The 21,943-nt window shown below is 39.6% G+C and overlaps 1 protein-coding gene across 1 annotated transcript in view; it reads right to left on the bottom strand.

Annotated features, from left to right (window-relative positions):
- Positions 1 to 21,943, bottom strand: part of KIF26B (kinesin family member 26B) — a 286,800-nt gene that overhangs the window by 44,989 nt on the left and 219,868 nt on the right. The window contains exons 6-10 of the mRNA XM_034061110.1: positions 16,089 to 16,295; positions 14,625 to 14,718; positions 11,480 to 11,742; positions 8,383 to 8,566; positions 3,660 to 3,819 (exon numbers count right to left, since the gene is read on the bottom strand). Coding sequence (XP_033917001.1) covers positions 3,660 to 3,819; positions 8,383 to 8,566; positions 11,480 to 11,742; positions 14,625 to 14,718; positions 16,089 to 16,295 — 908 coding nt within the window. The remainder of the gene's footprint in view (positions 1 to 3,659; positions 3,820 to 8,382; positions 8,567 to 11,479; positions 11,743 to 14,624; positions 14,719 to 16,088; positions 16,296 to 21,943) is intronic.

Here is a 21,943-nt window from a genome sequence, read left to right as displayed (position 1 = left end):
TGGCTCTGCCACTAAGCCTCTTGTGCAACCTTGTACCATTCACTTAACACCATTTTATTTTCTACGCATAGGATTAAAAAAAAAAACAAACAATACCAGCATGTAAGATCTGGGAGAAACTGCAACCATATGACAGAGAAGCAGAAGTGCCAAGAATAAAATTCATTCTTTTGACTCACACATATCTATTTTATGGACTAGGTTCCTTCCTTGGATGAGCTCAAGCATATAGTTCAAAATACAGGATCCTTCCAGAATCACTAACACATTGGGATAGCAATTAAGAGAAAAGCCTATTAAATAAAACAAGGAACATTTTCTAAAAGAGAAATTCATACAGCCTTGCGCTTTCCTAAACAGTTTCTTATATTCTCATAGTCATTAAAATGTATAAAAATGATTATTTCCAAAACAGCATTACTATGAATTATCACCACCCCTGTTGCCTAGCAACTGGAGTAATTTTTGAATAGTGAGCTATACAAAACCAGTATCTGGAGTTTGTGTAAATGGGTATTCATTTGAGGATTTAAAACACATTTATCTTGGAAATCAGAGGCAGATAACACAGCACTGATGTAAAGCTGAAATGGTCTTAAAAAGGAAAAAAAAAAAAAAAAAAGAGGCACTAACAATTTCTGCCAGTTAGCAAAACACTCCTTATGGAGCAGATTTGAGCCTCATCAAACTTGGTTCAGGGAAGGAGCTGACTCCCATCTCTTCTTTGGGCTTGCAAGGGCCCCTTCCCAATTTTTATGAAGATATTTGATGTTCCTGTGGAGAAAATAATTCTTGCCCAGTCTTTCGAGGGATTTTCTCATAACTCCAGAGTAAAAGAATCTGGTGAAATTAACTGGCAATATATTTATGTCAAAATAAAAATTCTATTTTTATATAACATGCTGAGCTGGAAGAACTCACTGATTCATACCATGACTGGACGATGTGCTTAGTAAGGTTCAAAATAGGTATGGATATTAATAGTGACAGAGAATCCACTGAGAGAGATAATAGAAAGATTATAAGTACATACATGAAAGACACAAACTCAGAGAGCTCATAGCCTGGTCACTCACTAGCTGCATGTGGTTGCCCGTTATAAGGATTGCCCATTCTTCTGAATTTAATGTAGGACAAGACCCCAAACCATATCATCCTGTACTGTTTGATGTCTAGAACGTCTACATAACTTTCTTACAACTTTTAGTGAACAAGTTCCTGCTCAAGCTAGTGTCAATCTGTGTTACCATTCCCAAAATAGGGGTGGGTGGTGGTGTTCCCAAGGGAGAAAGATTCCAAATTAATGTCTTCCAAGGCTTAGCCTTATGGATAAGAAAAAAAAAAAAGGCACTATGAGCTGAAAAGCAGCATGTGTTTTTCATAGACTGCAGGCTGAGAGGGAAATTCATCTCTGGTATAAACACACAGCCCACTAAAGGCAATGCTGTAGCATCTGCTTGTACCAGCTATGAAACCAAACAGGCTTTTCCCTACAGCTGCTACCTGCAGAGATAAAGCTGGATACACCACTGAAAGGATCTTAGGAGCCTGCAGCCTCTCAGAGTTTAGAGAACTAAATTTCTACGGTATGAGAAAACCCGATGCCTATGAAATTTTAAGTATCTGGGCTCCCAGGAAGCCATGCCGTGCCTACTGACAGGCTGCTATAAAATACTTAATGGCTGATAGCTCAGATAAGGAAAAGATGCTCCATTTTGTCTGCTGCTCTATGGAAATCCCCTGAGACCACACACACAATGTGCAGTGCTGTCACAGAAGGAAACACCTCTGTTCTTTCAGTTCTTTTGGTCCCACTCAAAAGAAGCAGTTAACAAAATTTTAATTTTATTTTTAACAGTGAAAGAGAACACCCCTAAAGAAAGGGAAATTATCTCAGCTAGGAAATCATCTCAGACAGCTGCTGCACTGAACAAGAGGTGCTTCTGCTGAACATATATCACATCAGACCATGGGATGCTCAGTCTCTTCTACAGTGAAGCACACCCACCCACACCTCCTTCCTGTCTTCTCCACCAAGGAGCCATAGACAACTGTATTGATGGATCACTGAGCAAAAAATGTTTGTATGCACCCAGCCATAGAGACTCTTATTTACATTGCTCATGAGTAGATCACCTTTGGAATAAAAGTCTTTCTGGACTTTTCTTGGCAAGAAGTGAACAGAATTTGCTCCAAAATATGCCAGTATGTTTTCCAAATTACGCATTAAAGTTGTCCTTAGAAAGAAATACATTGCCTCTGATTTATAGATGACCACCCACTTTTCTGCATTTATAATACCTGCTCTTACAGAAATGAACTGAAGTGGAGATGCTGGTTTGAGGTACAGTTTTGAAGTACAGAGTTTAAACTATCTTGACATTATGAGTAAATGCATGATCTACAAAACATTTAATGAATGTTTATACAAACAAATTTGGTTGGCCCTTCACTGAATTCCAGTCTGACTGAGCTGCAGGAATATTTCCAGAGAGCATGTTTTAAACACAGAGTGCCAAATAATTTTGGAAAATAAATGTTATAGAAAAATAAAATTATAACCCAATCTCAATTCATCTTTATTTTCCAAAATGAAGGCAAAACCAAAGAAGTAAAACTCATCAATACCTTGCAATCTTGAATGAACATGAGAAAACTGTGATGTTTGCAGCCTTCAAAATGACTAAAAAAGTAAAATGTATGGACTGAAACATGCTATGTAAATGACTTGATTTGGTTTTTATGTAATCCTGTTGTTCCTAACTCCAGATCTCATATACATGTCCTTAATGATTGGTGACACTCATTAGCATTTCGATTACAAGATACTACTGTAAGCCATTCCTGTGGTGCTAGTTGCTACTCCCTAGGCTTTAGGCTAGAGAAAAGCAATACTGCTCACAAAATCAGAAACTTCTCAATAGGAAGGCTGTATGACTGCCTGGGTTGGGTAATGAATCCAGACTTGCTTTCAGACCTGCACACATGACAAATGGGGTGAGACAACAATGAAGAGAAATGAGTACAAAACATACCCACTAGGTGAGTAATTCCTCTAATTTCCCAGAAGCTACCTGCAGTAGCAAAGATCACTTGTCTAGTGTGACAAATAGGGCATACTTCTTTTTCACAAACGAAAGGCTGACACTGAGATTCAAACCATACAAGAATAAAATGCAAAGTAACCTTGGATCACATAAAGAATCTCATGACATACATGCATGCTCATTGTGACATAGGTTTTCAAGAAACTAAACACTGCACAATGAACAGCAAAGTATTTTTCTCTGTAGCGCTGCCTTATGGCAGCAACATTTGTCTCTGTGGAGCAAACATGAAACTGGTTCTCAAATGTTTTGAAACATTAAAAAATCTTAGAACACTCCCAGAAAACAAAATCCTGCTGTGCTGAACTTTGACTCTTAAGATCTCTAAGACATGAAAGGTCCTATTTCAGCAAGCTTCTTCCTTTGAAACCTGAATGCCAAATACAGTGTAACTACCAGACGTAAGGTTAGATCAGGTGTCACTGAACCTGAGGCAGGTTTTGCTGTGCCTGAAGAAGGCTGCACCAACCCTAGCAGACCGTTTCCCTGACTACCCTAAGTCTGCCTCAGGCCCAGAGGTTCTCATTAGGTGCAACATAGAATACCACTTACTTGTATGGGATGTGTTTGCTTCCATTGACAAGGGCGAGGATGACATTGCCCAGTGCTGACAATGAGAGACAGAGGCCAGAGCTTCCTTCCCGGTTTTTGCTGAGCACTTTAACACAGCTACCCAGGTCGATAAGGTGCAAGCGGCTGCGACCTCCAGACACTGCCATGGATAAAGAAAGCAAACAGTTAGTGTGTGCCTCCAAAGGCAGCTTCCCAGGAAAGGAAAAGACTCACCACGACTTCCAAAGAGGAAACAATCCAGAAACCTTTTTAATTCACAAACTGCAGGGATCCTGTTAACTCAGTGTCAGCCTTTATTTCTGTACACTGCTTTTGCTTAAGAACTGCTGAGGGTTTCAGTATTCACCCACTCCTGCAGGTTTAACTCTGCGAGAGTCACCACTGTGCCTTTTTTTCCTAAATATAGCTGCATTAGCCTGTACTCGAGTTAGTTCAGTTTCTGTCATTACTGTTCCTCTGTCCAGAAAACTACAGGCTGGGAATTCCTGCTTGGTGCGCATTGATCCTGTGGTAGCTTCTCCTATCTTTTCCATTTTGAATACTGGATCTTCAGAAGAACATATGGTGTCTGTAGGATGGTCAACTTTGCTTTAAGTCTATATACATTTATATCATCATTTGGGCTAAGAAAACGTTTCCCATGCCATGGGTAACGGATTGTTATCGGATAATAGTTTCTGTAAAACTGGCAGTGGTTCCCTATGCTTTTTCTGGTTTACTCTGTATTGACACATTACCTTTAAGGTGAAAAAATGCTAGCATTGAAATACCAAAATTAACAGACTCTTGCTCTCTTTAAATGTTTATGGTTCCTTGCAAACACAGGGTGGGGACTATGCAGACTTCATGGAAGTGCTTCTAAATCTCTCCTTTTTCATGACAATTTCCTAGCTGGGTCTCTTTTTTTGCAACTGATCTTTGACCACTCCTCCCTATTCTCAAAAGTTAGTTTAGAAGTAATCTGTGGGAAAAGGCAGTTTTATTTCTAGGATCTTAACTCAAAAGTTAAGAGCACTATTTGAGGACACAAACATAACTTCAACAGGAAAAGAGACACCTTCACATCTGAGTTTACCTCTCTGTAAATAAATTCACAGCCATTTTGACATTTTTGTCACAATGGCACAACACTTCAACTTATGCTTCTCTTAAAAAAAAAAGGATTAGCAGTGGTGGGAGACCAGCTCACAAAGAAAGATGGCGATGAGAGCAGCTACATGATGGGGATCTAAGACAAGAATCCTCTAGGTATGTTTAATTGCTTTGGAAATGTCTTATCAACCACAAGCATGTTTTTTCAGTGACCCTGCATTCAGTAGCTGTGGTCCCATGTAGTATACAGGCCTGTAAGTGCCATCAGAGGTAGAAGGAAATAAATTTACATACAGATATGAGGAAGACACTTATAAAACTTCTACATATTGACAAAAAAGTGATATGCAGCCATATAATTTTGTAGATTTGCTGATAGAAAGCAAATGCATATAACTGTAGAAAACATACAGCTACTAAAGGTATATATAACTATTAGCTGTAACTTAAAACATGTTAACCTACATTGAAAGATAAGGAGAAAGATATTTTGTTTTGTAAGCACTGCAAAAGACAGGACTCAGTGCTTAGCCTTTCTGCCTGGTGCCTTGCATGTCAATACTTTCCTTAGAACGTGTTATATATAACTCTGTAATTCTGTTTCTGTTGTAGGTGATACCTAATTAAAATGAACAACAGTAAAATTCCAAGATTTTCATCATAAAAGAAAAAAGAAACAAGAATAAAGAGAAAAAAGGATGAGAAGATGAAAAGAAGCAAACCAGAGAGGAAAAAAAAAAGAAGAAGAAAAAGGAGAAGAAGAAAGAGAAGCCTTTTCCTGTGAAAGTGATATATGCTATGGGGTTTGAGAATAATGTTCCAAAAACATAGCCAGCATATCTGTCAACATTTGTTAAAATACAGGAACTTCTGCATTTTTTAAATCCTGTGAATTCTTCAGCTATGTTAAGTATTAGACAACACAGGACTTCCATGTATTAAATTAGACTGCAATATCAGTTAAGTCATACTGAGTATCAAGGAACAGAAGTGAACAATGAATGTCTGATTAATGCTGGTGACTAGACACGCAAGACGCTGTAACAGTCCAAATATAACAACCTATTAAACATCTCCATGGAAGTTTCACCACTGTCCCTCAGTGGTGCAAAGTGGTGGGATACTTCTCACATTTCACTTGCTGCAGAAAGTCAGGCTTCGCTGGGGAATCATTCAGGCAGGTGCACCTTCACCTCCTCTGAACTGATCAGGAAGGGGTTTTGCCTCCCCTCTACAAGTCCTTAAAACTCTTAGACTTCAGAATCCCCAAGTCCTCTAAGACTCCTACCCTCAGAAGGTTGAAATTACCTTTCTTGAGTATTCCCCAATGATTTCCTTAGAAAAACAATGAAATATGTTTAGTTGCTACTGAAAATGACTGCAGGTGACTTTACTGAATTATATTAAATAAATATTTCTGTTACTAAGATTACCAGACATTGGAGAAACAAAAGATAATGAAAGAAATTATTGCCCTTCAAAATCTCAATCATACTGTTTCCACACATAGTCCTGTTACACAGGCTGAGGAAATCCAGAATAAGAGAAATTACTGGGTTTTTCCTTTTTATTTAATTTACAAGTAACAGATTTCTAGTATGGCAGATCCACTTGCTTAAGCTGAAAATTAAGTTATTTGCTAGGCAAGTTCTCCACTAACATGCCTGGCAACTATAGAGAAAAGAAGTGGAACATCCTCACGCTTGTTTTTGTGTATGGCCACAGAGATTTTGCAGAGCTGACAGCTGAAAAATGACTGTGACAGCTCTGCCACAATGCCATTTATTTCAATGGTATGAGGCCTGCTTCATGACATCCCTGGTAATGACTCTAACAAGGAGGTAAGTACAGTACTAGTGTGTTATTCTGTCATTTTTTACCAAAATCATACATTACCCAGCCCTTTAATCTCTTCTCCTTTAGAAGCTGTGGTTTTGTTGGTTTTTTTGATCCTGTTACTGAAACTTATACATCTCTACCATCTTCATGTGGGTTTTCTTCAGAAAAGTCATTCATTACAGCAGGAGACAGTGATAACCACTAGCCGCCCTTCCTGAGCAGCTGAAATTGCCCTCTCATTCAATTATCAGTGAGATCTGACCCTGTCTGGCCTGTGAGACCACTCAGAGATGGGAACCTGAAGACAGGAGGTGGCATTGCCATAAGACAAAGGTATAACTAAAGTCAGTGGGCAAAGCGTGTCATATTATAATCCAACAGGATCATGTCTTCCTTTAATGAATATGTGTCATTATAGCCACAGGAAAACATTTCTGGTTTTCCCTTCATTAATTGCATTTGAAAGTAGTAGAAAAGAACTGTGTGTACATGTACCTGCATGCAGTAAAAAAATTTAATAATAATTCCCTCAAATTCAGCCATCTTAATTCATATGAACAAGTCTGTTTGAGCCTTCAGTCTTCCTTTCCACCGCAGGGTGGTTAATTAATAAACCTTTAGTTAATTGAGATTTTTGCTTGCCAATTCCACTGGGGTTATTGCTTAAACACATGCAAACTGCATTTCCATTTAGAGCAATTTTCTGTTTTTTCAAGAACAGCCAATGTAAGTTTTCTGCAATCAAACATTAGCCATTAATACTGTGGTGGTGTTCACTCAGTACACATCACAGCTTGCAATAAATTCCTTATTACAAATAACCTACAAAGAGCCAGGAGCTGAAATACATGCTACTACTGCAGAATTGCTTAAGCCCACAAATTTAAAGAAGCAGAGGTCTCTGGTGTCTTTCAAACAAACATTTTTTTCTCTGTAAAAAAATTATTTTAAAAAAAGAATATTAATGTGAAAATTTTTCGGTGAAGGTGCTTCATATGGCATACAAATCTTTTATCACTGGAACTTACTAAAAAAAATCCCTCTGTATCTCTGCAGTTCTAAACAATTTGGGAGACTTGAAACAGTAGATAAATATAATAAAAAATATGAATGGTGCAAGACGATAAAAACCTTTGAAAAGAACAGAAAAATGTAAGTAGACATGGAAGCATCTTTTCCTCATTTACAAGTGGGAAATGAAAGTAGAGACAGTGCCAGTGAAATTTCAATGCCAGTGAAAGCATCCATGGCAAAGAGAAGGAGCAAGCCAATCTGAAAAGCTCAGAGCCACGAGAGTCCTTTGTGCACATGTAGTCAGGCCAGCAACTAAAATATTATGAATCTCCCAGAAAAGGTACAGATTATGGATTACCAAAATCAGCTTCCACGCACACCAACTTATTCAGGTGCAGAAGTGGAACAGCTAACATAAGGGTGGCAAGGAATTCCCATTACCACAATGTTTTAATCCATGACCTCAACACTATCAATAAAGATAATACTAACAGCCAATTTGAAAAGCACTTTTTTTTTCAGATACAGAGAGCCAGAGAGTGCTGAGGACTGTTAGTATCTCCACAACAGCAACTAAATTGACAAATGACAGTAATAATCCTCAATGGCCTTTAACAGCATTTGGACATCCTGGTATGACCAGCCCCATCCCGTGCTGAATGGAGAACTCTGCTAAAGAATATTGGTTAATGGGCTGTTTAAAGCCAGTTTCCAGGAAGGCTTGGAGGAGACTGAAGTGAGCAAAGGAACAGCTTACTTCCGCCTTTGCCGCTCTTCTCCATGCGGTACTGGTAGATGTGCAGAGTGAAGAGCATGTGAGAGTTGCGGTGATCCTCCTCATCGCAGTCCCGCTGGCTGCTGCGACGTGAAGCAATGGCAGCATCAAGGAAGAAGGCAGCTTTCTCAGCTGTCGGGGCACGGAGCTCGCTCTGATTCTGAAGCTGCAGTTAATACAAGGGAGAAATGACCTAGAAACACCCTCACAAGTCAACACTTTCAGATAACTTCCCAAAGTCAATACACACATTGGATGGACTGGCTTCTGATGGCACCAAAAAGGAGGAGCTGTCTGATGGAATGAGACCCTTCTGACACTAGCAGTGGCAATACCATGTCCTCCAGGAGCACCACAATTTAATCCAGGCTTTTGAGGTTTCTCACTTGGGGTACCTCTCATGGCAGTTGTTACACATAAGCCCCAGCAACCAGAAACCATTCTATGAGCAGGACACATGCATAAATTTGTTCCTTCACTTTTCCAGAATTTTAAGTCATTTTTGCTTATTCATTATTTTATTTTTACCACCTTTTTTTTCCTACATTGCTGGCTCTGGCAATCACCATGTCCTTCTGATGGTTAGAAGTGGAAAAGAAAAAGTGTGGAAGACATATTGATTCCAAACTCAGTAGCTGGTGAAGGGTGGCAGGGACAGGACCATGTGTTACCCTTCAGAAAGTGTTTGAAGAGAGCAATCCACAGCTAAATCTGGGAAAAAACAAGACTGAATTTTGTGTTCAGCCCCACAGAATGTGGAGAGCAGCAGAGAAGGCAAACCTTTCTCTTGTCCGTTCATACATAAACCTATGCACCTCTTCATAAGCCAGGGCAATCCATAAAATGGAACAAGGCAGGTAATGTACATACATTCACATTTGCGACCTCAATCCCAGTTACCAGTCTGCTCTTATCTCTCCAAAGTGATAGACAGCATAGGAGGGCAGATATTATTAACCCCCATAACAGGAGGAATGCATGCATGTTTCCTGTCACCTAGGATTAGTTTGTCTGTGGAAGGGACATGTGACTGTGCAATCTGATGGCATCAGTTCTGGCAGTATGCAGAGCTGACCCACAGCCCACAGGACAGACTCGTCTGGAATAAGAATAAGGAACTCACATTTTCAGAGTTTGCTACCCTGCTATGTAATACTGTTAGAAGTTCTCTTCAATAAGACAGTTCTGTCTTCTCCTCGTGACCATTAATTAGACTGAGAAGGGATAAAGCCAGGGCTGTGCATGCGATGGGGTGACACGGATGAAAGCTAAGGTCTCTCTAGAAAGAGGGAGTGGGGCAGGCAGGAAGGAGTTAACAAGGGAAGCAGAAGGCAGGCCAGTCTGTGGGCTGATCTCACTAATGTAAGCAACAAGAAAACATGCAGACTTGGAAAGGCCCAATGACAGATAGTATGACATATGGTGATTATTCATTTGTTATACACTGCTGATTTCATATATCTGTATGGCTATAACGTAATATCCTCCCTTCATCTGAGGATTTTGAGGGTTCAGGTACAGGATACATGACTCCAGAACATCACTGTCTTGTAAATACACATAAAAAGGCTTTTATTCTTGCAACTTAATTCAGTATTTTACATTGTAGAGATGAAGAGATGTAGAGATGGCTCATGTCTCATGTCTCATGAAGCTACTTTGTCCCCACTGATCTAAAATAATTCATTTTTTATATAGCTGTTCTATGTGTATCTATATGAAAATAAGCAACAATAATGGGATTTTCATTATTGCTATTGTTCTTAAATACCTCAGTAAAGAATTAAGCTCTAAGGAGAGACTAGTTGCTGCACAGTTATATAACATAGGTAACATATGTATGCTACTTCAGATCTTAACTGGTCTATCACTGCAACAGGAGCAGTGAAGATTCAAGCCTCCCACCTTATATTCACTAGACTGCATCCCTTACTGGATACCAGAGGATCAGACCTCTTGTGATACTGTAAATATTCCATTAAGCACTAAAGCCAGGAATTAAGTGAGAATGAGAACCCTGACTGTTATGTAAGACCAAGACACAACTTTGTAGCCCTTGGGTAAAATGGAGAAGAATGGAAAATATGATCTAAGTGTGACTAAAAGGCTTGAACCATGAAGAGCTAAAACACAAAATTTATTATTTGCTATTAAAAATCTCACAATTCATTACTTTTGTGGATGTGAATCATGATTTCTAGATTCTCGGACCTCGAAATAGGGTGCATGAGTGGGTAGATCGATTCCTGTCTGCCTCCATTCCCTATCCTTAAGATAGGCAGTGGTCTGCAGGCTCTCAGTGGATGCAGACTTTGGCTTTAAGGCTGAAAGAATGTATTCAAGCTCCATCATGGTGGTTTGCTCCCTCTTCATCTACTCATACAAAAATCAGATTTACTTCCTCACAAACAGCAAAAGTAAAGAATAGGCCTTTCTTTACCTCAAACCAAGGGAGAGGGGGAAATAGGGCTGCTGAGACTTTCTAGTGGTTACCTAGGAAATACATGAGCCAGTTACTCATTCCTGCTAAACCTGCAAACCTGAGGAGAGTTTGAGTTGTTCTTGGCTTGCCCAGCTCAGGAATTTATTTCTTGGCAGCAATTAATAAGAAGCGATTAGTGCTTCCTACAACATTGCTAATGCAAATGCTATAAATAATGTAGTTTATAAAGAGATAAACAGCCACATTAATGGCCTCCAGCTATTCATGCAGTACTGTAAATATTTTATCTTGTTGTTTTAGAAAAGAGAGATCACACTTTCATTTTTTATATATTTTTAAGAATGAGGTGAATTTTTGTTTGCATTTAATGTTTTCACATTTTATTGCAAACACAAGCACCTACTCAGTATCAGTTATACCAGAGGTACAAATATTTAGGCCAGGAGAGCAGACGGCCCTGCAGCTGCAGGTCATAAAGTTCTTGCATGTTTTAAGGTAAACACTTTCAAGTCTAGAAAGTCAGTGCTCTGGGTACTTTTTGAACTTGAACCTTCTCAATAGCTGGGGGGGGGGGAGGGAAAAAGGGAAAACGAAATAATATTGCTGGTTTCAATGTAAAATGAACCTTGGATTCACCTGCATGCCACAAATGGGGTCTTCACAAAGGTAGACACCTGGGGACTGGCCATCTTGCAGGCTGCCTGTAGCCACTTCTGACAACAGGTCTCTCAGATTTTCATCTTTCCCCCACACTTCAACTGCAGAAATTCGGACTGAGAAGCGGGCTCCTGTCTTCTCTTTGCGTTCATTAATCAGCTTGAAGAGCCAGGAGATGGCACAAGGGATTATGCCAAGGTTTTGCATGGAGTCATCCTTCCCAATCATGGTGTACGACTTCCCTGTCAGAAATAAGGGGGTGGAGAAAAGAGAACATCACTCCCAGGATCTTCACAGCTTTCTGCCAAGAGGCTTTATCCTGCCCAGCCTCATGAAAATAACTTCTTCAGCAGAATAAGAACAGTCAGCAAAGGAGAAAGATAGGCAGGCACACAGTAGCACATGGAAAATACAGATGAAATCTGGAACTGCTTTCAAAAATCATTACCTCATGCATCTCCCATTCCCCAGGCAGGGTGCTGCAGGTCCCTATCGCAGAACACTGCAGCCTCAGATGTGGGTGAAGAGTGGGGGACTGAGCAAAGCAGGAGAGCCACAGTCTCTGAAAATCCCTGTTTAGATGCTGTGAGTGTGGTATTCTTTGAATACTGTTTATTTCAAAACAGTATTTTGAATATTATGCCTCCTACCCTGGGGTTCAGACTCACAGAAACCTGGTCCCAGGATCATACAGACATCACTTCATCCAGGAAAAGGGGAAAAAAACTCTAAAACAAAATAACCCAGGTATATGTGGTAATGTGGTGCAGAAATGGATACACAAGAGGAAATACCTTATCTGGGTCAAAACCTTCCACTGGTTTGCTATTATTTGACTCTGCAATTATAGCTCAGGCTTGTCTCTGTTGTAAAAGTTTCCTGTGATCAGACACAGAGTATTATGTTATACTGCTTTACATGTCTCTACATATAATGCTCTTAGACAAGCTTTGTGAAGCTCCTGAATTTTTAAGCCAAATAATAAAGTTGTACATCCTTTCAGGCAAGTACTAGTTGCTTCATTACCTTACATAACATTTCCATTTCTTATGTTGAATCTGCGTGGAAACAGATCAGTGAATAAAATAATTCTGTGCACTGTGGCAAGGTCTGGGTACATCCATGGTTGATGGAATGGTGGTAGTACAGTTGGTGAAGAGAGACTCAACTCATTCTCCAGCAAAGTCCTTGCTAGGCCTCCTCTCTAAAGAACATGTAGCATGTGTGAGACACTGTTATCTGTTGGCTTTCTCTTCCACCTCATTTGCCATCTCATATTTGGCAGGTCACAGGGGGTTACATATCCAAGAGTCCATCCTAGTTTTACTGCTGCCTGGCTGAGAGGATCTGTGTGATTAGCTGGACCAGTGGCCCTGCTCAATTCATTGTGCCAAAGCCAGTGGCATTGCAGCATTCAGTAATCTCCAGTTGTTGTCACCTATAATTTAGGATAATCATGATCTGATAGAGCTTGATCTTCTTTATAACTTGAAAATAGATTTATCCTTTTAAGTCTTATATATATGTCAGTAAAATTATGTGTTAAGACAGTAAAGAATGGAGATCATTGCACACAAAGGATACAACCCTCTTCACTAAAGAGACAGTATTTTCAAAATAGTATTAGATAAACAAGAACAAAATATATCATTACTCTTGAAATTGTGCTATTCCAAAAGAACAGTGTGCTGCTGATGATGATTCACCTCTTTATTGTCTTTCCATGAATACTTGAAATTATGTTAACAAATTTGCAAAGTGCAAGTTTTGATCCATTGGTAACATTCAGTAAACCAGTAGAATAGGATTTGTTGGAGACAGAAGAGAAATAGATTAGTAACGAGTGAATTGTCTAATCAGGGAATAGAATATAAATCAAAATACTTGAGTGTCCAGTTACAGCACTTGAACAGTACCATCACAAACATCAAGTATTTGAGTGGACACTCACAGCTTCTAGACAGCTTAATAAAAGTGGTATTTTGGCAAAGTCTCCAATACCAAGCACATTTGTAAAACTGTAGATCAGTTGGATCATTTATTAACAATTCACAGTTGGATCATCCATTAAAAACTGAAGATAGTGCTAAAAATTCCTATTGCACTTAATGGATGGAATGAAGAAACAACTCAAAGATAACTTAGAATCATAGAATAGTTAGGGTTGGAAAGGACCTTAAGATCATCTAGTTCCAAACCCCCTGCCATGGGCAGGGATACCTCACACTAAACCATGTCACCCAAGGCTCTGTCCAACCTGGCCTTGAACACCACCAAGGATGGAGCATTCACAACTTCCTTGGGCAATCCATTTCAGTGCCTTATCACCCTAACATTAAAGAACTTCTTCCTTATATCCAACCTAAACTTCCTGTTTAAGTTTTAACCCATTACCCCTTGTCCTGTCACTACAGTCCCTAATGAAAAGTGCCTCTCCAGCATCCCTGTAGGCCCTCTTCAGATACTGGAAGGCTGCTATGAGGTCTCCATGCAGCCTTCTCCTCTCCAGGCTGAACAGCCCCAACTTTCTCAGCCTGTCTTCATATGGGAGGTGCTCCAGTCCCCTGATCATCCTCGTGGCCCTCCTCTGGACTTGTTCCAACAGTTCCATGTCCTTTCTATGTTGAGGACACCAGAACTGCACACAATACTCCAAGTGAGGTCTCACAATAGCAGAGTAGAGGGGCAGGATCACCTCCTTTGACCTGCTGGTCACGCTCCTTTTGATGCAGCCCAGGATACAGTTGGCTTTCTGGGCTGCAAGCGCACACTGAAGCTGGCTCATGCTCATTTTCTCATCAACCAACACCCCCAAATCCTTTTCCACAGGGCTGCTCTGAATCTCTTCTCTGCTCAACCTGTGGCTGTGGTCGGGATTGCCCCAACCCACATGTAGGACTTCTGTTGCAAAGACCATGCTGCCCGACACTTAGAGAATATGTGAAGTGAATACATGTGTGAGAGGTGACGGTGTCATACAAGGTCATGCACAGTGTACTGCTTTCAAATACAGTTACTAAACACAGACAAATGAAAGTTTGTTTTCCCTAATCTAATATATTAGCAATCTTGAGTTAAAAATATTCATTTTGCTGCTTGAGTAGGGAAATTTAACAATACCAACCAAGCTTGGCATGGCCAAAACAGAACACACAGCCGTCTGCCCCATTGACCACAGACTGGATCACTTCAGCCACAGTCCCAGCACACACTTCAGCCTATCACAGGTATTTAAAAAAAAAAAAAAAAAGACAAGAAAAAAAATCAACAATAACAAGGAAAGTCATTTAATTTCATTTCATTTCATACTAATAAGGAAATAATTTAATTTGATGAAGCATTAACATCCTTTGTGGGGTTAAAGAGAATACTGTTAAGGGATGTAGTTGGTTTGTTAAAACTACCTATTAAGATAACTTTTAATATACATTTTTTATTAAAAAATCATTAAATACTGAGGAATTTTACAGGCTCTATTATTTACCCAGTTATGGTCTGAGTTCAATTACACTAGCAGGTGGGTGAAGAATGTAAGGGGAATAAACAGCCTCTTTGGTATTAGCTAGGTGACATTTTTCATTTTTCTCTACATTATTATGAGTATTCTTAGCTTTTTGCAGCAATACACTCCATCCTGAAGACTGTAGCAGTATTTTAAGAAGTACAACACAAAAATTAACTGTGGGCATTCTTAGATTTAAGGTTCAAGCAGGGTGAATGTTTAACGATGCTTCTGCGGTTTTGACTTTTACGTGAAGCACTTTCACATTTGATAATAAATCATGTAAATTCACCTTGTTCATGGGTATTTCTTAGACTATCTCTATCATAAATAAATATCATAAATAAAATGGGCCAAGAAAGGGACTGTTCACAGGTGAGCCCTTGAACTGCAGTAGTCTGGGAGGTGCTAGATACCTGGACCAGAGCTAGGTCAGGGACTGACCTAATCATATGACTATATGACAATGCTGGCCCTGCATCCTAGCTCTGTTTAGATTATGAGCACAGTACCGTTTTCTAATTACACTTAGCCATATTACTTTCCTCTTCTATTGTCTTCCTTGTGACATTTGGGTAACATACTTCATCAAACCAAAGAAGTCTAACACAAATAAGAAGTCTGATTATATATACATGAATAAAGATTTGTGAACTAAAATCCCCATCCTCTTATTGTGAAATGTACAACAGAACACTGTATAAATAATCCTTGATTTCTTAATGAATAGAGGACTGAATTAGAGAATTGCAGCTCTGATCAGATTGTTGTGTACACCAAATAAAAAAATTTGCAATATACAGTAACTTGTTAATAATTAAGATTTACTTAGTAGGCACAATTTATCACATTTATTGCACACATAATTTTAGAAGCAATTCTTTACAGTAAAGAATAAACAAAGCACACAATTATCAAGATACAATTAAATAAACTGATTTCATTATTGATAACATTGGTGAACCAAATTCAGCCCTGGTCTAACTCCACTGAAAGAACTCCTGTTGCAGCTGAAACTAATTTGGCTCTGGCAAATGGTATTCTGATGATAGGAGTAGATAACTATTCCGTTCATACATTGCTTACCTGTGATGCATCTTGGGGGAAAACTGCATCAAAAGCAAACATCTTGGGTGGAACCTGGTTGCCCCTTTTCTGGAAAGTGTTCTGACCTCCACAGGCCAATGGGTCATACAGTGTGATTTGCTTCTTGCGGGGGTCAACTTTTAAGAAAGAGCTGGACTCAGATGTGTCTCTGGCAAGCGTGGAAGAAATGCGCACCATGACTTTGACCTGTCAGCAAACACACAAAAAGATGATTGCATTTGATTAGTCTGTTGGGTGCTCTAGGCTGGTAGGCTGAATGAACTTTCCAATCACACTCAACTAAATCATAATTGCTCGCTGTAGCTACTGTCTCAGTGTAAGTTATTGAAGACACAGGAATTATTGCAGGCAGAATTTGGCCTCAGATACACACTGAATAAAGCCAGAACTCACCTCCATCTAATTCAACAAGCAACTCGTGTATTTAGAATTACAAAGTACATCATGGTGTGTTAGTGTCTATAATACTCAGGTAAAATGATGAGGTATTACATCACCTTGTCTTACTCTCAATATAAATTGAAAATTAACTTTACCCCAGGGACCCAATTAAGGAAGCTGAAAGGTAATCTAGACTGCTAAAATATCAGAACTGCTGTAGTTTCTACAAAGCAGTCTGATCAATAAAAGCACATAAAAGCCAGATCTGTAATTTACACCTTTCCAATTCTAATCCAAATGCAGAAAGATGAAGTGCTCCGTTCTAAGTTTCATAAAAGAGTGGTGAAAAGAGCCCTATTTTAATGGTCAGATTTTGAAATTATTGTCAAGGGAGTGGAATGTAATAAGCCATAAGAGATTTGTTAAAACATGTAAAATCACAACTCACTAAATAGCTACATAATAGGATGCTATTCCTAAAACAAAAATACACCTTCATGGATTTAATGAAGTAATACTGCATCATTAGCCTAGTTGGTATGCAATTAGGATATAAGTAATACTAATGGCAATCAGTCTGGCTTTGGTTCTCCCCATAAATTCACCACCTGCAGACACAAGAGTTCCTGATCTGTACAGGACCATCACCTCTCTGCCAGCTCTAGCCATGTCTGCACACACTTTGTCCTAGAGCACACCAGCTTTCACAGCAGCCTCACAAAACTTTAATCTTAATGCCACTTGCATCAAAACCAACTATGGCTCGCATGAAGGTCATCTCAGAACAGGGTGGGAGCATGTCTGCTGCTGTAATGGCAGATGCACCCTGGGAAGAGGTTGCAGCCCTAAAAGGTAGACAAGGTTGCAATTCCTGTCAGTCTTACTGAGACTGAGGCTCTTTGCATGGAGATGATATTTCATCCTGGCCTAAGCTGATCCCACATGGAAAACTTCAGCTCCTTTCAGAGGTAAAATCTGAGCAAATTAATTTTTGACACAACATTTTGAAGACCAGAGATTAATCAGGATTACTCAGTATTTTTGTGATGTCTTCTCTATACCGCTACTTCTAGTCAAAGTATCAATTTGACTCCATGTCTTTTAACCTGGGAAACCAAGCTGTCATTGGGTGGTGACATGGCCACAGATCTGTACATGCATGTCATTTTAGTCTTACAGAATTAGTTGAGGGAAAGAGGAAAAATACAGCTTGGGTGTGAATGGGTTCTCTTCTTGATGGCTTAGCTGAGTTGCTTACGAAACACAACCTGCGACTAAAAAAAAAGCTACTTCCAGTATTTTTGCCAAAGACATTCTTGTAAGCCCAGCCCTATACAGAGCTGATTTCTACAGAGGATAAAGGCAGCCAACACCCCTGGTCAGGCCACATAAACTGGGCAAGGCTTGCGTGTTATTCCAGCCCTAGGTTTCCTGGAAGCCCAGAAGGGAGGCACTAGTCAAGCTAGCAGGGAAGGGAGGGCATACAACACTGTGCATCCTAGAGAAGCAAAACAACAAAGGACAGCATCAGTTTTGATCTGTTTTCCTATTTTCAACTTTGGTCACCTCTGGGTTTTTCTACTATGTCCCACATTTTTAAATGGACACCAGTATCAAGAGCATTAAACTGATCTGCTGGAAACCAAAATACAAGCTATTCAATTACTTTAAATAAAATACTTGCTCTGCTTTAGAAAACTATTTTCCTATAAGTTTATGTATATTTTTGGCTGCTGTGAATACAGGTCCTCCAGATCTCTGATCTTTGTGTGCAAAGGAAAGTTAACCGAGTAAACTGGGGCTAAGTTTCTTTGGATTTTAGAGAATGGGTAGTGCATGAAATTTAACCCTTCATATGCAGCCGGCCTAAGAGTTCTTTCTGGCCTCCAACTGTATGGGCATTCAGTTTTAACTTCAGCTATGCCAGTTTTGTTACACTATAATATCACCGTCTTGGGTCCTAATTTAAACCTGTTCACATAAAATCAGATTAATACCTGTCACTTCTCACTGAAGTAATACCACAAATCCTCCTAACTTCCAACAGCTATACTGATAGAAACTGAAGCATCAGGTTTTGCTTTCCCTGGAGTAACAGACCAATTTAACTGAAATCTTAAAAATTTGCTAGTATCAGATAAACTGAATGAACCACTATAAAAAAGAGCTCAACTCAGAAGGCCCAGGAGTTGTCCAACAGCATACATTTTCTGACCATTTGGCTCCTCAACTCTGGCAAATACAGACATACCTCAAGAAAAATACTGCTACTGCTGTGAACTTTTGTATTTCCTGTGCACTGGGGACTTTTGTTTGGAGAGTTAATGGATCACGGAATTATAGAATCACTTAGGTTGGAAAAGGCCTGTAAGATCTTTGAGTCTAACCTGAACCTAACACCAAGTCTATCATTAAACTGTGTCCCTAAGCATCACATTAACATAAAATCATTTAGGTTGGAAAAAAACACGTTCATGTGTGTTAGGGCAGAGGAGTGTCACACTGATTACATGTGGGTATCCTGAAAGCTGGACCACTTTTCATCCTGAAGCTGGTTTGCAGCTGTCATGAAGATGCCTGTGCACATTGGCACATCTTATCATGGGTAATCCCTCTCATCTCCATTTAGAACAGACTGCAGGAGATGTCTCCATTCAAGCCACTTGTCTGACCCCTTTGTAGACAGTAGACAGAAACAGGCATTTCTAGACTTAAATAATGTGGTTTCTTTTATAGACTTGCCTTGCAGATAAGATGAATTTCACTCCCCAAATGTTTCTTGCTATCTCTATACCACCATAGGCATATTAAATGTTTACCTGAGATGTAGGTGCCTACACTGTAGGTTGTCTAAAATAATTCTATTTGCTGTAAGCATCATAAAGATGTTTTTCCTGGGCCAGTCTCTGCCCAAATTCTGTAGCACATGCAAATCTGTGTGACAGTCTTTAACAAAAATCACATGCTAGCAAAAATAAGGACAGGCTTATGAGGGTAATGGACAGTGAACATAAGCAGTTGCAATAGACTATTTGTACTACTCCAGTAATTTGTAGACCCTAGAGTATCCTTCCAAGCCAGTTTCACATCAGTGTAACTCTTTCAAATTATTCCTGATTTACATCACATTAATTGAGAAGACAGTTAGATCCTGACTGTGCAAAATATATGCCTACTATATGCCATGGGACCTATGACTATAGCAAAATCCAACAAGCAGGCAAGATACAGGCAAACTTCAGTCCTGAGTAACACAAACTGGGATTCAGAAGTGCATACATAACTGTGGCACAATAAGTTAGACAGACCAAAACAGATTTTAACATGTCTGAATCAGATGTACCTTCCGAGGAGAGAGGCAGGCTTGTGGTCTGGAAATCAGGCTAAGACTGGGGAAGTAGGACACCTCCTGATAGCTGTGCCTCAGATGCAGTACAACTGTGAGCTAGCAATACAATCCCTGTTTCACACTCCCCACCTGTACAACGGACTGAGTCCTAGCTTACTTCAGTGCAAGGCATACTGATACATTCAGTCATTACCAGGCCTCAACGGACTGGCAGTTCCATTAGGTAAGCACTCCATTATTAAACATTATTATGTTTGTAACTGAAAACCAAGAATTCATGCAAAGCATTACCCAACAGTGGTTATGACAAGAGTAAAACAGCTAAGATACAGCAGTAGAAACGGTTGGAGATCATGGCCTCCTGCTCTGCTGTTTCACAGTCCTTCACATAATTTATAGCTGGGGGTAATGGGGGGAGACTCAGTCTGCAGTGGCCCCTGCAAATCCATGGCATGGGGGAGGCAGCATAAGGATGGGGGAAAGTAACTCTGCCAGCTATGGGGATAGCACAGGAACTTAATGGACTTAAAAGACTTCAATTTAAGGAACGGACAGGCTGAAGATCACAGTGCTGCTCTAGGGGAGGCAGAAATACAGCGCAGTTAATTTGAAACTAAGTGAACAGTGAAGTTTAAGAACTGTAATACTTTATACTTGCAATTTATATTTAAATAAACTGGAAATTGAACTTCTCCTTGAAAAGAAGAAAGCATGTTTTCTGCTTCACTTCCTATGTGTCATTATTCCTTTACTCCAACGCTACACTTTCCCACTAATCTCTTTTAATTTAAGCATTTAAGAGATACCACTTGCGATTAATGGGACCACTCATTCTGCCAAAAATTCTTATTTGATTCCAGTGACCAGGTCTTGGCAGCACTCAGCTGCACCTCTGGCTGTTTTTATGGAAAACATGAAAGCAGTCTCTCGAGACATGCACTGCTGGTAAAACAAACAACCTGGGCCTAATTTTGATCTAATTTTACACTCATGCAAATCTGACTGAACTCAGCAAGAAGTATCCTACCTTAAGAGTGGAGAGAGAGAATAAAAGAAAAGGTCACTTGCTCTGCATCATTATTGTGCCTTTTCTAGGATATAACTTCACCACTTTATTCTGCTCATGCTGGAAGCATTTTTAATGCATTTGCTGCCAGGAGTTCACAAGATTTCATTTGTAACTATTCAATCAAAAAGGAGCCCCATTTATTTCTCTGGGTTTCAGTTCCTGCTTACAAAGACTTGTTCTGGTTTTGAATGCACTCTACAGTCACTGAATTCCACAACATTATTCCTATATGCAATGCCACAAATGAAAGCAGAATCAAAATTGTACTGTTCTGATGTCCTAAACAGAGTTTCTTTGTATTTTTGTATATGTATTAATTTTATATGTGTGTGTATTTAAGTTACATATACTGCTTGTTTAAAAAGCATGTAAATCTTCTGAATATATATATAAGCTTAATATATATGCATTTTTCATAAATTTCTCTCTAAATGGTAATTATTGACATTGTTCATTCATGGGCACCATTCAGTATCATCGAGGGAAGATACAGAGGAATTGCTGTAATATCACTATGCTTCTGTACTGTAAAAGTAAGCACAGACCTTTTAATCAGCTCCATCACAATTTCAGCTGCCTGAATCATGTTCCTTTGCCTTTTCCTTTATTATCTAGTGCATCCCTATATGTACATCAACTATTTCTTGAAGAGGGAATTTGCTAATTGCAGGATTATCCCCAGCTAAAGTCGATTTCTGACCTACCATGGACCTTTTGTTATGTTCTTGCTCTGTGGAGAAGGACAAAGGTTCAGCTCACTCTGCAAAGTAAAACTGGTGCCACAGGAAAAAAAAGAAAACGGAGTCCAGCCCCAGCCACTGACACTCCCACGTCTCCTGTGCCACAGGGGTCTGTCTGGAGGACCTGCAGTGAAATGAGCATGGAAGGTGGGAGAGGTAAGCCGTGTCAAACACATATCAAGCATGAATAACCACCGGCTCTGGAATGAGGCAACACAAGCAATCAGAGATTGACACCGGGGATATTATTGCTTCCTTCTACTCTTGCCTTTAAGATTTCATTTGGGGTTCATTT

The sequence above is a fragment of the Melopsittacus undulatus genome, chromosome 3 (genome assembly GCF_012275295.1).
Source record: "Melopsittacus undulatus isolate bMelUnd1 chromosome 3, bMelUnd1.mat.Z, whole genome shotgun sequence".
NCBI lineage: Eukaryota > Metazoa > Chordata > Aves > Psittaciformes > Psittaculidae > Melopsittacus > Melopsittacus undulatus.
Note: the sequence above shows the minus strand (reverse complement) of the source record. Positions and strands in the feature narration are given on the sequence as shown.